Source organism: Pagrus pagrus, assembly GCF_965226575.1.
Source record: "Pagrus pagrus genome assembly, chromosome: 12".
NCBI lineage: Eukaryota > Metazoa > Chordata > Actinopteri > Spariformes > Sparidae > Pagrus > Pagrus pagrus.
The window spans coordinates 4,453,204-4,471,099 of record NC_140196.1 but is presented as its reverse complement, the minus strand read 5'-3'; the positions used below and the strand labels follow the sequence as shown (position 1 = coordinate 4,471,099).

Below are 17,896 nucleotides of genomic sequence, written 5' to 3'. Positions count from 1 at the left end.
GGAGACAGACTAAAAAGCTACAATCTAATTTCACTTCCATCCTGATGTTATTCTTTTCTAACATCGCCTCAAAAACATTCCCCCTTCACATCTTTAAGTGCCACAATAAATAACTAAATCCGTCCAGAATCAATACGTGCACGTCGACTTTGGTTGTAAATAAAAATGTTAAAACATTCTCAAGGATAAAGGATAATGTAGTGCGAGACAAGCTTGAGAGTGATGCTGCAATATGACTAAACAGGATGATTTAAGAGGATGAATTGAGAGGATGAGAGAGAGTTTTTTTTCTGAGTAAGCAACGTGACACTTACAGTATTTCACAACGAGCCGCTTCCTGCCAAATGACCAACAATTTAAAGCTGTCCAAGTATAACCTCACAGTCTCCACTGTCGAGTAGTGTGAGCATTTCTCAAACGGCAAATTTTGGGGCGGATTCTGGGATTAGCTCCAGCCACACCTCACTGTGACCCTCAAGGTGAACGTCCACCGAAAAACATCATTAGCACACACAGTATGGCAACAACACAGAAACTGGAAATGGACCATGACTGCATTCTCTTGCTTTTTGTTCCACTTCTAGCCGACAACAACAAAAGAGAAAGACCTGCCCCATTGTGCAGAAATGTTACATAAGTGCTAAACCATCTTATAGCTGATACTGCTTATCTTCATACAATATAATGCAAAGGCAGAGGATGACCTAAAAAGCACTCGGAAAGTTTCTTCCACGCTTAGATTTATGCACACAGGTCTGTCAAAAAATAGACAGGGCACAACAGATGTCGGTCTTGTTTTCTACTCCTGCAGCTGGTGAACAATAAAACCATTATATGCACCAGCTATGGCTCAGTAATGACACACTCACCCTTCAAGGAACTATGCCTCAACAAGCAGGTGAAGCTATTGCTTTGGTGGAGCATCTCTACTTAATGCGCTAAGAACAAACACCTGGTCTACCCGAGCACTGCCAAGCCTCAGAGGACTAATAAGAAACCCTGACAACGACACATCATATTTAAACCTGGATGCTGTTTGTTTCACATAGAAGGAAACTCAATGATTGTGTGTGTGTGTTACATTCCTCCTGACTGACTACAAATTTCATTACAAGATGTGGCTGGGAATGAAAATAACCATCAGCAAAATAGGAGAAACATGACAGTTTAATTAAACTAAGACTATTTGTACAGCGGTGCGGGCATAATTTTTTTGCTCCCATATGGCAGCTTTCAGCCGGCTGCGGATGCGTACGGTGGCAAATAAATGTAAGAAGATAAGGTGAGGAGGTAAGGACGTAAATGGAAGAGTCCTAATCCCCCTGTGTGGTGTCACTTCAGAGCTACTGTCGCAAGGAGGCTGCAAAATACACAAGGCCTGACAGATTAACATGCGGTGCCATGAGGCAGGAGAGTGACTGAAAGGGAGAGAGAGATAGGGGAGAGGCAGGGGAAGAAGAACAGCACAAAGTTTAGAGTGAAAAGAGGAGTGAGTGAGGAAGATGGAGACGGAAAAATAAAGTGTCTAAGACGGAGAGAAAAGAGTGGAGGTGGCTGAAATTGAAGAGAGGCTGAAAAAGGGTAATAAATACTAACTGGAGCAGCAATTGTGTTTTAATCCACAGCTGCTAACTGTTAGAAATCTGTATATTTGTGACATATTTGTTTTGTAGATTTGCATCATGGGGGCAAAAGAGACTTACAGTAGCAAATAGGACATTTTTCCACTGTGAAATTCTAGTATTTGTTAACCAGATATGGAAAGTAACAGAGTAGAAATACTTTAACAAATACTTTGTTACTGTACTTGAGCATATTTTTCAGGTATGTGTACTTGAAAATGTCTTTTTCATAGAGCTTCTGACTTTTCCAAAACAGGCTCGTTACTTTATTTTTTAATGCATTTGAAGGGAATTATGGGTTAATATCAGTTTGCGTCACTGCACGCTGCCTTCCAAACATCACACGACTGATTTCAACCTATCCTGTCGCTTAATAGTTTGTGTTAGTGTCTTGAGACCCTGCAGCCCTCCGCCTGGAGTTAATTGCTGTACTCAGGATACTTTACCAACCTAAAACGTCAGTATTTGATGTCCTGGGAATGCTGACTTTTGCTGATTGGAGTCTTTTCTATCTCTCAGCTTGATGTATAGATCTTCTGACGGTGTGGTCACTTTGGGCCTGCCTGATTGTGCTTTCACTGACACTGATCCAGTTTCTGAAATTCCAGTTTACATGCACTGCCCTATTAGAAACCTTAAGCCTATAGCCAGAGAAAGGCACACTATGCATAGAATAACTATCTGACTTCTGACACTTTCAGTTACTTTCTGAATCATTAAATTTTCTGATTATTTATGGGTTTAATTTAAGAGATTTTCAATGTGATCTCAGTCTTCAGCACCCCCTGCATTTTCAGTGTACTGGCTGTTATTTTCTGATTTCAATTCTTATTCTGGGCACAACGGACTCCGCTTTCTTGAAACAAAGTAAAATCTTCACACAGTCAATTAGGGTCAAAGATATTGAAATTTATTCAAATACCCTGCCAGACTGTAGCATCATTTCTAAAAATGCAAGTCTGGAAACGAGCTAAAAAAATAAATAATCCAAGCTTCTTGTTTACAGTCAGACTGACCGAAAAAAGAATAGAGAGAGAAAAAAAAATAGAAATGGTAAATTGAATACATGCAGAGTGAACAAGCTAGCGGGTTGGCGGCCTCCCATTCATTCTCATCAGCCTGTCCTGTTCCCTTAACGTCTCACTGAGAGCCGGGCTGATGGGCTTTTCACGCTGCACACCCACTTATTTAAAGGCTTTGCCCAGCGCCATTCACTACAGTCACACTTCAGCGGCAGTCTTAAAAAAAAAAAAAAAGGGATAATGTACACTGTGTTGGAGATCTGACAAATGGCATTTAGACAAAAACATGAAAAACTTTTTTTTCTTTATCTAAAAAAGACTTTTTAAACCTGCTGATGAGGTTTTGAGACATCATTCTGCTGACTTGGGAACAAAAAAAAGAAAAGCTGCGAGTTCATCTGTTCACTTTCCCTTTTTATGAGCTAAAATGTGCTAAATTTTAACCGATCCAGTCTGGCACCACAGCTCACGTACAGTGTCTGACAGATATTTTAAAAAGACAGCTAAATGGCTTATTTCAAATCTGGCAACCAGTCAGTCAGCTCTGAATAATCTGCGTCAGTGTGTTTGGACAGAGTGACACTCGTACTCATCTGCAGATAAACATACCAAGTAAAGCCGTGACAGGCCTTCCAATAACAAATACAGAGCCGCCGTGTAGCAGCTGGAACCAGGAGGGGTCAGATTGGTGTTGACACCAGACACACCTGGAACTGGCAACAGCAGGAATATTGATTCAGTCTGCAAAAGGGGAATTATTTGATTTCAGTGTCTGTCTGAAGTTTGGTCGTCCAAAAATGAGAATTTGGTTTCACCAAAAGTGACACAAACGCCACAAAATGTCAGGTTGGCAAATGACAGAAAAGGCTGACATGATAATATAATGTAGCGTCAGTTTTTCTGGAAGTAGGTGGCCTAAAGAGTTTGGTCAAAATCCCAAATAAGTCTATCGGTCAGTGTTTATGATGGGTTCTGATCGGATAAATATTCTCCAGCGTGCATTTCTTACTTCCCAAAACGATTAAAAATTTACTCTAGAAGTGAAGTTTATGACACGTTCTCACAGGGATTTTTATGATGCATCTAAAAAGTTCATCAGGACACTGCCAAAAGTTCTTCATTGTCCTCCATCCCTGAAGAGTCCTCGTCTAACATGTGGAACCAGCCTGTGTCAATAAAGCTCTCAGCCAATGACGGCTCAGGAGACGACGGCTACTATATCCCCGTCTCTCAGAGATGTCACAGTCTTTGGTTTCAGCAGGATGGTTGTGTTTCGGCTTTGGTAAATGAACCATGGATCATTTGTACTTAGTGGAGAGTAGAGGTTTTTTTGTTGTTTTTTTTAAAGCTGGTAAAGTGACACCAGGGGGCCCACAAAGTGAAAATAAACCCTGGATACTTAAATAAACAGGGTGAAATCTATTAGCCCACAGCATTAGGGAAACTAAATAGGTGTAAGGTTTCCGAACTGGAAAAAACACCTTCTTTTCTCCAAATGTTCACATCAAAAGATCCATCTTAGGAATAATCAGTATCTGCCAGCGTAATGAGATCATTTCAGGATTTCATTTGTAAAGACAGATCAGTCCAATTCAGATAAAACAATGGTGCTTAATTAAAGAACGATCTCTCAAACGCAGTTTTTCACGAGTTTTATCAGAGACTAATAGAAGCGACCACAGTGATGAAAAAAAAATAGTTTTCTGTTAAGTGTCAGATGGGAAAGAAGTTTTATAAAAAGAGATAATATATTTCACTACCTGCTTAACTTTACCATATAACTGTTCAATCATCAGTAACAGCCACATAAACCTCCACTAGTGCTCAAACAATTACACCATTAAAAAACTCAATCACCTGATCCATATTTTAACTCAAAAATGACTTCGGTTCTCAATTTAACATCATTTATCCAATAAAAACGCCAGTCATTTTCTCTATTTGATTATAATCTGAATTTCATTGGGTCTTCAACTGTTAAAGACAAGAGAAGCAATTGAAGGCAAAACCTCGGCCTCTGGTCAGTACCAATAAACATTTTATTCATCAGAATAATAATAACTGAAACAACCCTGCTCTGCACAGATTAGTGCCTATTTGTGCAATGCAAACAGCACTGCCACTCGAAGATGGAGGTACGGTTTTAAGAGTCTATTCTTAACTGACACTGACGGCACTGGTCTTTTATTCCTTTCCTTTGTGTTTTCTTACTTGTGGTTGTGCAAATTGAGGTTGTCCTCTCAAAGAAATAAAAGTGGAAGCAGCGTGAAGTTATGACTTAAGTGTTTCACTTTGATCCTGGAAACCATTTTTTAAAAGTAGTTCCCGTTGCCTAAACTTACAAGACCTTAAGAATTTGTAAGAAAAGTTGATTTTTGAGTCCCGTTCCCAACATTCACAAGTTGGGAATGAGACTTAAAAATCAACTTTCTTACAAACTGGACCTTTAACCACACAGGTGGAAGATCCAAAAATGCTCCTATGAACTATTTCTGTAACCATCATGGCAGCAATTCTGGATTCTGGACCTATTTTGTCATTTATGTTGTATTGTATTGTATTATGCAGAAGGACCTCATAGATTTTAAGATGCAATGAAAATACTAAGTTTTCTAACTTTTCCTGGTCGTCACATTATGCAACAGTACAGCTGACTCATCTGTTGCCACCATTTGGCAGGTACACCTTATACCAAACTTTATGTAACACAAAATCTCATCCGTGCCTCCTCGCGGTATCACAACATGACAGAAAGTTGGAAACAATCTTCCTTCCATCTCATGGTTGCCCACACACTGTTTAAAAGTTTCAACAAGTATCCATTTGTGCTTTTCCACAAGACCTCTTTCGATCCCCTCTTCACACTTTTCCTTCATGTTTCTGTCTTCACACTTTATTTTTTTGAGTGAAGTACACAGTCATACCTACAAGATACCATCAACTGCAAGACAGCTTTCTCCTCGCACTCTCAACCTTTCATCGCTCTCTTTCTCCTTCGCTACACGTCTTCCTTCAACGGGATCTGTCCTTTTTGTCCAAGTCGCTGATATCAGAGGCAGGCCTTCCATTCAGTCGAGGGCGACAGTGAAAATACACAAGACATGACAGTGACAGATGACTCACTGTCAGCTCGCCGCCTTTAACCAAGGACAGAGTGCTTTTTGTGCTCTCTCTCTCCCCTCGCACACAAACGTACAACTCCTGACGCACACACACAAAACAATTAGTGCTACAGCTGCATCTGAGGCAAAAGGGAGAAAATCAAATCTGTAGTCACCCGCCTGCTTTCACAACCGTGTTCAGCAGCGACCTCAAACTGTGGCGAGAACTGCGAGTCCTCACTCCGCACACTGACAAATTTGTCTTGTCAAGAGCGAGCGAAACGCCGAACACAGGGAACACCAGGCAAACGCCTGAAGAGCAGAGCGGTGAATAAACGCCTCAGAGACATAATCTGCAAGTTAACCACTGATTTTATATTTATAGATCAATGCGTTCGATTTAATGTCTGTCATTGTTGTTCCCCAACAATTTGTGTCTTGTCCTGTAACAGTTATTCGATCGATCTGTTCTGAAAAGCCACAGAGACATGTGGAAGCTCATTTATAATTCTTGGCACCGAAACCTCTTGATTGAGGATCACCTCTTCACCGGCAAGTGTTTCCCAAAGTTTAAAAATGTGTCATCAGATTCTTTTGATATCTTAAATGCAAAGAGTAAATGAAGAGAACATGGACTGCTAAGGTAGCTCTGAGATGATATGAGGGACCTGGGACAGAGAGGTATAACTTGGTGTTGATCAAGTGAAAGCAAAGTATAGAGACGATCGTCTTTATTCATCCATATGTACGTAGATATCTACATGAAAACTATGATTTGTTGATTAGTTAGGTGGAGGTGGAGGATTAACAAACCTTAGTAAACTAATATAAACTTTCTGTATGGCAAACCTGCCATTTATTTACTAATATTCTCAAATTTGTAAGCGTTCTTTATAATATTCGAGTAATAAGCCTTCTTTTTTCCAGATCTGCTCCTGTTTTAATTAGCTGTTGAAGCATTTTTCTGTTATGCAAACTCAGCTTTATCTCAATGTTCAACTGTTGTCTTGTTAAATCAGCAGACTATTTATGTCCACAGCAGCACAACAACATTTTTCTACTCTCTATTCTGCTCCATGACATTAACTATGGTTCTCAAGCGTGACTTAATTCGAACTGGTGCTACTTTGCCATTTATTCTAACTACTGTTTAGTTACTGTCAATAAAACGCAACAGTTCCTGCAACAGGTATTTTTAATTACCGAGCCAGAGGGAATAATCTTCCCCCTTTTACCTTGTACGCTTTTAATTTGAAGCACCTGCAGGGATGTTGCGATTTATTGACGGCAGCTTAACGTTACGTAAAAGGACAGCAGAGTAGAAACCAAGGAGCTTCAAACATGGATGCTGCTGCAAAGAAACTACAGATTAACTACAGAAAGTTCAACCCAGCAGCACTGAGGATCTCTACAATTACTACAGTGTCGAGGTGGGCACCCAGGGTTGGTGTCACCGATTCAATATCTGGCCAAATGTTAATTATACGGTCACAATCTCTCCTTCTCTTATTGAATTATGCCGTCGATTAAAGGCCAGAAAATTGTTATTGCAGAAAATAATGACGTCGCAAGCGAAGCTGACCTTTGACCTCATGGGTATAAAATCTCACTAGTTCATCATTTAATCCTATTAGACACAAATATGAAATTGTCATAATTTGCATATGAATTCTTAAGTTTGACCTTTATTCTTCATATTCTTGACCTTTGACCACTAAAATCTTCACAGCTGGCTCTGAGTCAGCGTTGAGAGTGGGACAGACTGACAACACGAATGCCTCGTGGTTCTGGCTTGTGCCGATGCCGAGGCATTGAAATGGTGAATGAACACAGTATTTCTGGTGGTGAGCTTGACGGGACTCTCTTGTTGTACTGATGGACTTCTACATTAAACAGAACTTGCCACGAGAGCCATTCTAGTCCAGGTAATTCTCATCTCTTCCATCCTTTGCTTGCTCATTATTTCGTCCATTACGTCGTTCAAGAATGTGCTAAATGTGAAATTAAAACCGCAATACTTCCTGAATGAACCAGATCTCCCTCTGGGCTTTTTATATTATGTCATAAGAGTCGATCACCACTTATACCTCTCATACCCAGGCCGTAGATATGCACCTTAGGAAGAAAAAGTGATGGTGATGGTGGCGAAAGCTCAGTTTTCCATTCTACCTTTCAGTGCACCGTTTCCTTACCTGTGTTGATCTCGGGACGAGGGGTGAGGTTAATCTCGTCGGCTACTGTTAAAGGAAGGGGGGAAGGAAAGAAGGGAGGGATACAAACATTTTGGGGTTCAGTTAGTGCTCATGACATTCCACATGCAACATCCAGGTAGCGCTGCAAACATCGCAAAAACTGCTTCATCTCAATTAGGATCGGACGCCATGCGAGACAAGGAGGTGGAGAGTGGGGAGGAGAGAGAGAGAGAGAGAAATGAAAAGAGGGTTTGAGGATAGCAATCAGACTTGTTGTGATATCAACACGGCACAGAGCGGCAATCTGGTCGGGAAGATTAGATATGATTATAGAGAGTGCGAGCAGAGAGACTGTTGCAGCCAAAGCAATCAGCGACTGTTCGGAGCCATTTCAAGGTGAATCAACACAGTGAAGTTCTTGACTTTGACGACGGATGCAAAGTCTGTTTTCATACAAAGAGGCGAAGGGGTGGAATATATTTAAATATATGGAACATGTCTGAATCATGGAGGGGGCGTGCAGGGAAGTGTTCAAGGTTACAGGAAGTCGGATCTTCTTAAAGCTTTACAGAGTCTGAAGTAGCTGAGGTGCGACGAGTTTATCAGTTGACTCGACAGAAAAGCCTTAAACGCTTCATTTTCTTCATCTTAAAGTGGGTTGGGGGAATAGAAAAAGGAGTTTTACCACTCGGACTGAAAGTGTTGCTTCCCTGGGTTAACTATGTGTACGTCCCCCAGCAAATAACACTGTGCAGAATCAAAACAAGTAGCAATGGGATTTCTTTGTCTAAAATTTATAAGCATTCACATCACAGGACAACTCAAGATGGCCTGTATGATGCCAAGTACTGTGCATTGTCAATATGAGACCATAATTACTGAATTTGCGAAGGGAAGCACCTTAAACGATGGACTGGCTGACGCACGGTGTCCATATTTGTTTTTCAGACACTTTCTCAAATATGACTTGGATCTTGCCAAGAACAGCACTGGAAAAAACACTCTATGTTAAAATTGAAATGGATTTGATAGATATTTGATTTGGTTTTGGGTGTCTTATAACTTATAACTGTGTGGAAAGGGAACTTGTATGAGCATGATAAAGCAGGTGGTGGATGTTACAGTCCTTCTCAGCCCACGCTCTTCACCGACATGTCTCATCTCCCTGAAATTCAAAGAAGATTACAATTTACGCCCCGAACATGAAGGTTTTGAGAGCTGTACCTAGATCCATGCTCTTGGACTTGCGTGTCTTGATGATCTCGAGCTGAGAGGCGTCTCCAAACTGCTTGGTGCGTTTCTCCGACATGCTCTGGCGTCCGAAGCCTTCCCTTTGAAAAGCGGCGTCGGGATTATTTTCATCTGGATTCGTGGGGCTGGATGGAGGGTTGGAGATGAGATAAGATAAGATTGAGCTATTGATCCTGCACAGGGAGGATTGTGTCACAGCAGATTAATAGTATAGATAACATTTCTGGCATCTTTCATGTAAAATATGAAAAGTTCGGAGTTGAATGAGAAGCAAAAGTAAAAAAAAAGGTTCAAAGAAGTTCAAAGAAACTCTTTTCTTTTACCTTTTAGGGTTCAAAGACGGAAAAAAGGGTGAACAAGTGATGAAGGTAAACCTCGAGAAGAATTAGGAGTAACAGTGGAGTAAAAGGAAGAAGTGATGGGGAAATGTGAAAAGGAGGCAAGTAAAGAGCCAAGTTAGAGACGGAGAAGACAGCGTGAGGGTAGAGAATAAAATACAAAGAAAGGGCAGACCTCAGAGGTGAGAGAAAATAAGGCTATAAAAGATAGAAGAAAGAGGCAGCTTTAGATAGAAGGAAGTTAAGGAGAGGGTGGCAGAGGAGTAATGAGAGGCGGTGAAAGAAAAGAAAAAAACTGAAGTGGCACCGACAAGGGTAAAAAGCAGAATAAAAAAAGTATGAGAGAAAAAGACGAGGCAGATAAGAAGAGGAGAACACACGGGGGAGAGATAAACAACAAGAGGGGATGAAATAATAAAGGAAATGAGAAATCAGAGGAAGAGAAGAAAGAAAAAGAAACAAATGATGAAATTAAAAAGAGATTGAGAAAAGAGAGAAGAGAAAATGACTGTCAGACCCAAACATAAATAGACAGACCTAAAGAGAAACAGGCGTGTTTTTCTCAGGGAGTCATTATATAGAGGCTTTCATTAGAGCGCTGGAGCCTTCATCTTCCTCATCACTGATATACAAACTCTGATAGCAGCCCCGACCCTCCGGCCCTCAATTTAAAATTCATGCCTCTCATCGAGCTTTTTCATTTCATAAAGAAGCTCCTATGTAAGGATGTCTTCCTGCCTGGTTTGTTGTACAGCTGTGAAAATGAAAAAGTGTCAACAGTTGACCTCACTGTGAAGACGAAACAGGATAAAGTAAAAAAAAGAGGAGGCTGAAACAGAGGTCCTTCACAGGGGTCAGTACAGCAGAGGGCTTCCCCAGTGGGCGCTTCTTACAATCAGAGGGAAATCAAGGGAAGAACACACTTGTACGTACGCACTACCAGCTGATTACAACTGGAGACACACTGACCTTGTTCAAATGACAAGAAGGTGACATTAAAAAAAAACAAAAAACATGTACAGTATTTGCTTTGTGTAGAAAATGGTAGACTACTCTACAATTTAAGACATAAAAGCTAAAATGGTGTCAAAGTTTAAACAGAAATGACAGAAGGACCTTGAGTGTTTACATTATGTTTGACAAGCCAAGTAAAAGGGGTATATGAAATGGAGAAAAATGAAAGTTTTGCTTACTTGTCATTCTGATTGGGCGGCTCTTTGGCCCACTGCGGCGTCAAGTCAGCGGTGAAGGCCACATCGTCATGGGAGCTGGACGATGACTGATCGGAGAGGTGGGGCGGGAGGAGGGGCGGCCGGTCGTCCTCTATGATCACGGTGTCATCCTGAGGCATGTTGACGGTCGGCGAGAGCTGATAGTTTCCTGGAGGAGACAATATTGTTTATTTCATTGTTTGTTACTCTGTGAGCTGCTCTGCACACCATTACTCTTATGGTTGGCCACACAGATATGTATAAACAACACAAACAAGTGTTTAATGTCAAGTCAGGACCAGAACAATGAAGACTCACAATGAAGTTTATGCTAAGCTAAGCTAATCACCTCCTCCATACTTAATGCACAGATGTGAGAGTGATATCAAACTTTTAATCTCACAGATGTGAGAGCATCAAACTTTTAATCTCACTCTCCAGCATCAGCACAATCTCTGTTTACAGATCCCGCGTGAATCGGATGCAATCAACCTTTGTTCTGCTCGATGTTTTCCCCCCTCAGCGCACGAGACAAAACCACAGTAATAGAGTGATTACTTCCAGCGTTTCGACAGAGTCTAAGAGGTCTTCATTTCAAGTCGTTCTTCGTCTCAGCGCTCATTATGATGTATACAAAAAAAATATGGATATCAATAATGAATCCCACCACAGCTGCCAATTACTCCGCGCAACGACCACAATAACTGTCAAATGACGTGCCATGTGCATCTACATATGCATAAATTATGAGTCATTTACATATTGAACAGTTATGTCAGCCCGAGTCACACCAACGCCAGTCTGTTCTGCTGCTCAGTGAAGAATACATACATGTGATTAGAAATAATAAACACAAATGTTCCCATTTGGAGAGCATGTGACGTCTGCCTCACCTGCAAGTGGTCTGGTGTCTGTCTTAACAGGTAAGGATTTAAAACTTTCAAAATGTTGTTCTGTTTCCAAAAAGATGGGACCGTTTTTGCAGATGTTTTTACAATATGGTCCCGAGCCCACGTTGTAGCATCCCTTATACAATTATGTGTTTAACAAAGTGCTGAACCTTTCCCCCATCCTTGCTTGTGAACAGCTAAACCATGATACTATCACCTGTTAACCTTCCCCAGTCTTTTGTTGCCCCTGTCCCAACATGTCAAAATCAGAATAAGCAAATATTTACCAAACCCAATGAAGTCGATCAGGTAAAGCATTAAATATATACCGTCTATTATCCCATTATGTTTACACTGCGTTCCAACTTTTTCTTTTAGAATCGGAGTTGAAACGACTATGTCTTTCAGCTCGCAGTAGGATAATAGAAAAACAATATAATCTACATGGAAAAAAAACAAAAAACCCTTGTAAAAGCTCTCTGCACAGCGACTCTTAGCAATGACTTTGTTTGTGGAAACAGGGAACTGCTGCATCAACTGTTTAATGGGCCAACCACAGTAAAACAAGTTGACACAATTAAAAAACACGGCAACTTTTTAAAAACCACAAAACATATTTGGAGGTTAAAAAAAGCAGAGTGAAACTGCTCCTGGCTAATCAGCTTACACCAAAGTGGAGTTTGGCTGCGGGCACAATGGTGTTCCTATGTCAAAACACTATGATTAATTCAAGCTGTGCCCTCGCAAATAAAAGATAAAAACTTCCCTGTGCTGAGGCAAAAAATAAAACAGTCCCCTTTCTCTGCCTGTGAAAAGCGAGGCTTAAAAACTCCCATTGATATGCAGCACATGACTTTGTCTTTAATCTGTATTTTGAAATTGGGCGCGGGGGGGGCTCCTCGGCATCAAAAGAAGGGCAGCTTCAATGCCTCATAAAAAAGCCTTGTGTACTAAGCTCAGGGAGAAGTTTGTTTGTCTTTAGAAAGCGTTGGGGCTTTAAAGGCGGAGAGCGAGAGGTCTGAGCCAGGCCTGCTGTTTGTTTCTCATAACCGAGCGCCGAGGGGATCAACGTGCTACTGGGTGCTGCTGCTTCCAGCCAGCGTGGGTGAATGACCTGATGTAAATGAGCTGAATAGAGGAGGGAAAAACGGGGGAATGGGTGGCGTGACAGTGTGTGTGTCAGTGTGTGTGAAGGTAGTTTAAAAAGTCATCCGTCACTGTTCTTTGTTACTTGCCTTAAATAATAACAAGCTAGAACGTGACCTTCTATTCAAATTAACTCATTAATGCACTTTGTACTTTCTTAACCCAGTTGGGGAAAAAGCACTGAAGCAATGTGGCTTGTGCTAATTAGCATTTATGAATGCAACACAACGCTCTTCTTCTTTTTTTTTTTCAAATGGTAAAATGATCTCATTGATATCTTGTACACTACAAGTGCACTTTTAACTAGGAGTGCTTTGTTTGCACTCGAAGGCACATTTTTAATTAATGATACAACTGAAGAAGATAAAATGTGAAAAGAAGAAGAAGTTTTTGTTGGTTTCATACTTTGTTTCTGTCCATCATTCACTTAGATCCTGGTGTAATGAATGACTGCTACACTGACACAGGTGTTGTGGTACACAGTTTGTGTAACATCCAAAGATGAAGCTAACACTATAAAGTGTAACTCCACCAACTGTACACATTAAAGTGTGTTTACAGGTCTGCATATGTTCAGAAGTGATATCAAGCCTTTTGTGGCTCCAGAGAAAGCTGCATTCAATCTGATAAACTGCCTCCAGTGAAGTTGCATTGTGGGTAATGTAGGCTTCCAGGCTCCAGAACAACACATGGAATTAAAAAGGTGACATCTCTGGTTCTGCTGTATGGATTTTGACCATTTGATTGTAAGCCATCCATAACGAGTCTATAATGTTGTAGGAGTGTGATGCAAGACCAGCAGACTGCTTTTTATAAGCTGTCGCCCTCGTTACCTACAATACAACTTTGCCACAAAAGGCTTTATACTACTTTTGACAACTTTTGATCAATAGACCCCTTGTGTTGATGGTTGTTCAGGAGTTATTGCACTGTTGGACGGACAGACTGCTTTGAAGCTGTAATTGTAAATGACGGCCTCTGGTACCTGCATAATTTTTACTGACAGGCATTTCTTTTTGAAATAGACAACAAAGGTTGCGCTGCTTTTATGTATTGAATATACCCTAACATGCACAAGTGACTGTTTTCGTTTGTTGTGAAACTGCTTACACTGCTGTCCTAAATATAATAAATAAACAAACGGGAGAGTCTAATCTTAAAATACGCACATTACATGCTCATGTTTTTGCAATTTTAGATCGTCCCAGTAGTCTGTAAGCTCTACATAGCGGTGAGGTATTCTGTATAGACAAGGTTGGTGGTGTTTAAATGGCTAATAAATTGCAACTAATTGAAGATATATGCATATATACCCGATAGAAACGTCTATGGATGTGTCTGCATGTTAAATGAGCATGTACCTACAACATACAAGCGTGCTGGACTGTGTGAAAAGTGTGTGAGTGCATGCCCTTAACACTGTCGGACCTTTACTGCATTAACTTGAATTGCTACAGTGGTGTCAGTGTGTGTGTGTGTGTGTGTGTGTGTGTGTGTGTGTGTGTGTGTGTGAGAGAGAGAGTATGTGCTACTTCAGCCACCCCCTCCCGCTGTGTGTGTTTGTTATTCGCTGTGAATTTGGGAGTCCGGGTGAGTCCTCTGGCACAGCGTGGCCACTCCTCCCTCCCTCTCTCTCTCTCTCTCTCTCTCTGACCAGACCACACACACGCGCGCACACACACACACACACTTTTTTAACACACTCGTTCACGTACACACACACACACACACACGTGCACTCATAGAAACCACTTAATCCCATTTCCCTAAGCAGTCCAATGCACGACACTGAGAATCCCATCAATGTCACAGTTTGAATCACTGCAGTACAATCAACTGGCAGCTACTGAGTCGAAAACCAATGAATCTGTCAACTCACTAGCCTGGTAAAAGGAGGGAAAAAAGCCTCTTTGTTTCAGTGCCAGCGCCCCGAGGGCAGCCATCCGCCAGCAACAATAGCACTGCCATGTGGACGGAGCGCATACCCATCACCTGAGAATCAAACCAATAAACACACATTATCTTTCCCAGTGGCTGTAATAATTTCAGACTGAGCTGCAGTGGAACAATAGGTGCCATTTCATTTGAGGCTCTCCTGTAGAGGCTATTGTTACTAACAGATGCTTTTGTGCAAAACTGCTGAATACTTGAGGGGTAAAAGGGGACTCGTGATGGCCAGGAGGGAAGCAGGGGGCTGAAAAGATTTTTACGAGATGAAAATGAAGATAGCAAGAGGTGAGAATAACATGAGGGGTGAAAGACATGCAAAGGAGTTTTTTTTTTCCTTCTTCCTCTTTTCATTTCGTCTTGTCTCGCTCTATTTGCATAATTAGTAAGGAGGTTATTGCCAGGGGTGCTGGGCCTTGAAAGCTATTGGCCTGAAGGAATAATTAAGTCACTCTCTTATCCCGGGCATCTTCAGAGTGCAGAAAACCAGCCAGTGATCTAAGAGCGTGCGCGGGCCAAAAAACGCAAGCTGATATGTTCTGAATGGGAATGATGTTGTCTTCTAAGAAAGCCTAATGCATGATTTATGCTTTGTGGCACCCTCACAATGGGAGAACAGAATTATCCAGCCCCCACCCCACCACCAGCACCAGCACCAGCCAGCACTCACACATACACAACTTTATTTATTCAAGGGAGGTTTGCTGAGCACGCAAGGCTCTGCTTCGTATTCACACATGTTCACATCTGGGAGCCGCCAAGTGCATCGACAGTCTTCTACTGTTGGCTCCTGAGCAGCAGCACTGCAGCAGCTGAGAAGTCGGGCGTCTGCTTTTTCCAGACTGCTCCACTGTACTTAAACTATTCGTGACACAACTGTTTATGTTTGCGAATCACCACATTTTCCTTACTGCAGGGGGACGGCTCTACATGTGAGAACAATCAAATTAGCTCGTGCATTCTCCTACGATTTTCAACTCGAGACCACACAAGTCAGAAGTTAGAGACCATTCAGCTGGTCTGTCATTATAAATCACATGCATAAATTTATATCTGTCTATAAGTTTTATATCTCACAGACTCAGGCAGAGGCTGTTAAAGCCTTTAAAGACTATAAAGCCCCTTGAGGCAAATTTGTGATATGAGGCTGTAAAAATAAGAACTGACTTGACTTACTGCCCCCGAGCGTCGGTCGAACTCGACAGTGAAGGCCTGAACAAACTAAATAACCAAACTCTCTTCATTTGCATGGCTGAATAAACTGAATAAACAAACTGACCTTAAAGGACAACACAGTTTCACACTGTTTCACTATGTTTATGTATGGCGGACCCTGCCACCTTTCTAGCTTCAAACTGTGGGGGCCTTAGTTTCCTCTGAGAACAGCTTGTTTATTCACTTATGGAAAAAGGAGTGTGAATCTCTTATCCAAAACCACATAGTGCCTCTTTAAAGGGCTGATTCACCCAATTTACACATTAAAAAAATAATAATAAATTAGTATCTAGCGGTGCGTTGACTTGCAGATACGTTTGGTTTTAATTTTACATGTTTTATTAAAAGTGTCTCCAGAGTTTCTGCCTCTGCCTCAATATAATGAAAGTTCATAAAAGTTTAATTGTGGAGCTCAATGTATTGAAAAATAACATTTTTAAAAATTCATCAGTAACATAATCTTATTCCCCAAGAGCCTGCTGTCAACAGACTTCTTTGGGAAATACTCTCTACTGAAAAATAGCTCCAGTGAAAATTGTCAAGTTTTGAGAGTTCCTTTTCCTTTGACCTCATGTGTTAAATTAGTCTTTAAACCCTGTGTAAAAAATACAAAAAATCCCTGAAAAGTTGTTACAATAATGCAAAATAAATTGGTAAATTAAAGGAAATCATGCAAAGACAGCTTCAGTCATTTATACATTTTGAATGCACTGATCCAAAGCTAATAAAAGAGCTACTTTAGATTTCAGCTCCTGACTGAACATACTGTAAAGCAGATTAATTGCAGTATCGTATTACAGTAGAGAACATTTTTCAGAAGTTACTTAAATGATTAATTAACAGACAATTTGGAGCCACGGGGGATCGAGTGGTTTTAACTTCTTTGGCAGATACTTTACTGTACTCTCATAATCACATCTGATATTTGAAAAAATATGGCAAACACTAATTTACTTTATTAATCCACGAGAGAGCTCAGGCTTCGTACGAGCAAATATCTTGTAATGCATTTCTGCGAGTCTAAATCTTCAACTGGGGGAAACTTATTTTAGGATCTCCTAGAAATAATAAAAAAAAACCTCCTATAAAACTTGACTGAAGGGGGATGTGAGAGTGTCGTGGAGCAGAGTCGACCTGCTTGAAACCCCGAGCCTCGTGTCCTTTATCCTCTGTGCTTAGCCCACAGTGGCAAATTAAACAACGGTTCAAATAAAAGCTTTAATCCTTCCTCTACCTCTCCAATCTCACTTCGGAATAAAAACCGCAGTGATGTTCTCAAAAAAAAGTGCTGCTTTGAAATCTCAAGGTCAAGCAGAGCGCGTGGAAAAATGAACCAATATTCAGAAGTTTTATTAGCAACTTGATCTGAACTGATTCAGATACCACATGGAGGAAGAAGATTCAGAATATTTCACGGGTCAAATTGGGGTTGAAATTTCCCCCTTAGGTGGTCAGGAGGAAAAAAAAAGACTCTCCACTGGATTTGATTAAGTGTTTAATAAGCACGGAAATGTCTCATGTGTCTGCGATAGTTAGTAATTATGCGGTGCACATCCCTCCGCGGGCCAACCTCGGAGGGGTTTCTTGCATCTGGTGTCCCGTCTTGTTGAGGTTAGGTGAAATATCAGGAGGAGCAGGTCGCTCTGGCCAACCTGAAATCTTAATTTCCCCGCTTAGCCCGGCCAATTTCAAGTGAAAACACAAACACGCGCGTGACAGAGGATCAAAAGAAGCAGCAGGTGTTGGTATGTGATGAGTCAGGGGGCACGCACAGTGTTTTTTTAATCCTCGGGGGGATGAGGGCTGGATGTCGTATGACGGCAATGACGTGAGGCCGCTCAAGGTGAGCTCTGCCATCTTTGCTTTAATCTTTCCTGTTCTTGTTAAGGTTGATGATAGTGAACGGCTCCACATTCAGAACAACATTTAATTCTATTTAAGGAGGATTAGAGGCAGAGAGA

At 41.2% G+C, this 17,896-nt stretch overlaps 1 protein-coding gene across 8 annotated transcripts in view; it reads right to left on the bottom strand.

The window, feature by feature from the left end:
* Positions 1-17,896, bottom strand: part of pard3ab (par-3 family cell polarity regulator alpha, b) — a 248,697-nt gene that overhangs the window by 75,633 nt on the left and 155,168 nt on the right. For 7 of the 8 annotated variants that reach the window (XM_084369105.1, XM_084369111.1, XM_084369106.1 and 4 more), the window contains 3 exons: positions 10,720-10,906; positions 9,162-9,313; positions 7,938-7,982 (listed from right to left, as the gene is read on the bottom strand). In XM_084369105.1, the coding sequence (XP_084225231.1) occupies positions 7,938-7,982; positions 9,162-9,313; positions 10,720-10,906 (384 nt within the window). The remainder of the gene's footprint in view (positions 1-7,937; positions 7,983-9,161; positions 9,314-10,719; positions 10,907-17,896) is intronic. The other variant, XM_084369108.1, reaches the window with a different exon arrangement.